The 2009-nt window shown below is 51.9% G+C and overlaps 1 protein-coding gene across 1 annotated transcript in view; it reads right to left on the bottom strand.

Moving 5' to 3' along the window:
- zer1 (zyg-11 related, cell cycle regulator) overlaps positions 1 to 2009 on the bottom strand; it is a 13229-nt gene that overhangs the window by 1218 nt on the left and 10002 nt on the right. The window contains exon 13 of the mRNA XM_017307750.1: positions 1380 to 1482. Within this exon, the coding sequence (XP_017163239.1) occupies positions 1380 to 1482 (103 nt within the window). The remainder of the gene's footprint in view (positions 1 to 1379; positions 1483 to 2009) is intronic.

Raw genomic sequence — 2009 nt, forward strand, 5'->3', positions numbered from 1 at the left:
AGACCGACCAGACCGGACCGGACCAGACCGACCCAACCGGACCAGACCGACCTGACTCAACCGGACCAGACCGACCCAACCGGACCAGACCGGACCAGACCGGACCGACCTGACTCAACCAGACCAGACCGACCCAACCGGACCAGACCGACCTGACCAGACCGGACCAGACCGACCCGACCAGACCGCCCGGACCGGACCGACCCAACCGGACCAGACCGACCTGACCAGACCGGACCAGACCGACCTGACCAGACCGGACCGGACCAGACCGACGCAACCGGACCAGACCGACCCAACCGGACCAGACCGACCTGACTCAACCGGACCAGACCGACCCAACCGGACCAGACCGGACCGACCTGACTCAACCAGACCAGACCGACCCAACCGGACCAGACCGACCTGACCCAACCGGACCAGACCGACCTGACCAGACCAGACCGGACTGACCCAACCGGACCAGACCGACCTGACTCAACCAGACCAGACCGACCTGACCAGACCAGACCGGACTGACCCAACCGGACCAGACCGACCGGACTGGACCGACCCAACCAGGCTACACAGACTCAGATGGTTTGGAATAAACAGGAAATGTTCAGTAAACTGTTTCCATCTCAGCTGCAGCTCATTAACTAAACCCACCAACAGGGGGCGCAAACACCTCTTTATTTTGATTTTTTCTGTTGTGATATTTCAAAATGTGCATAAAAACATAGATAGAAATATGGATAACGATGAAAGTGATAAGTTATATCTACATTAGATACATTCATGTCAGAAACTTTGACTATGCAGCAGCTGCAGGTTTGGCTTAAACTCATTTCTCTGACTTCCCAGAACATTTGGGATAGAAATCCCAGAACTCTGTTATTATTTTTGCCTCTTTAGAATCACATGGCTCCGTTTATCAAAGCCGGCTTCTGATTGGTGGATCAGGACCTCCTGACGGCTCCGCACCCCCAGCTGCTTCCTGTTGGTCCAAACAGAAACAGAACCAGCAGGAAGCTTCTGACTGTTTGTCTTCCTGCTGGTCTGTCCCACAAAGTCCCAATAAATCCAGCGTGTGGCTGAGATGAGACGTGACAAAGGTCAAAGGGCATGAAAGTTCCTGCAGCTGACAGAGCAGCTAGGCTGACTGAAGATAAAGATCCACTCTGCAGCATTAAATTGTTTTATTGAAGCTTTTAACGGCCATGTTATCAACCCAGTGTTTCTTACTTAATCCCTGGTTGTAGATGTAACTTTGTTCCTGTCACTTTAAGGCAACAGGAAGTGAGGATTTAGGAGCAACGCCTTCTGAGTCGTCTGTATGCAGACGACTCTGTTGTTGCTCCAGACAGAGAGCGAAGCTGAACGTTGAATAAAAGTCTTACCTCGCCATCTCCTTGGTCTCCGGCTGGGAACTGTCCAGCTCAAGGACTTTCTCCAAAAGACCAACGCCGCCTTCCTTAATCAGCAGCGGACAGTATTTACTGGCTGCAGACGGAAACAGACAAGAACAAACCATGGAACGAGTCAGGCACACAGCTAGCATCTGAAGCTAAAAAGATCGGATCGTTTCATGTAAAGCTCATGTTTTATGAGCTGCAGCATCTGTAGCAGCAGCATTAGCATCAGCAGCAGCTCCAGCAGCAGCATTAGCATCAGCAGCAGCAGCATTAGCATCAGCAGCAGCATTAGCATCAGCAGCATTAGCATCAGCAGCAGCAGCAGCATTAGCATCAGCAGCAGCATTAGCATCAGCAGCAGCTCCAGCAGCAGCATTAGCATCAGCAGCATTAGCATCAGCAGCAGCTCCAGCAGCAGCATTAGCATCAGCAGCAGCTCCAGCAGCAGCATTAGCATCAGCAGCATTAGCATCAGCAGCAGCATTAGCATCAGCAGCATTAGCATCAGCATCAGCAGCATTAGCATCAGCAGCATTAGCATCAGCATCAGCAGCATTAACATCAGTAGCAGCAGCATTAGCATCAGCAGCATCAGCAGCATTAGCATCAGCAGCA

This window comes from Poecilia reticulata, linkage group LG12 (genome assembly GCF_000633615.1).
Source record: "Poecilia reticulata strain Guanapo linkage group LG12, Guppy_female_1.0+MT, whole genome shotgun sequence".
NCBI classification, from domain to species: domain Eukaryota; kingdom Metazoa; phylum Chordata; class Actinopteri; order Cyprinodontiformes; family Poeciliidae; genus Poecilia; species Poecilia reticulata.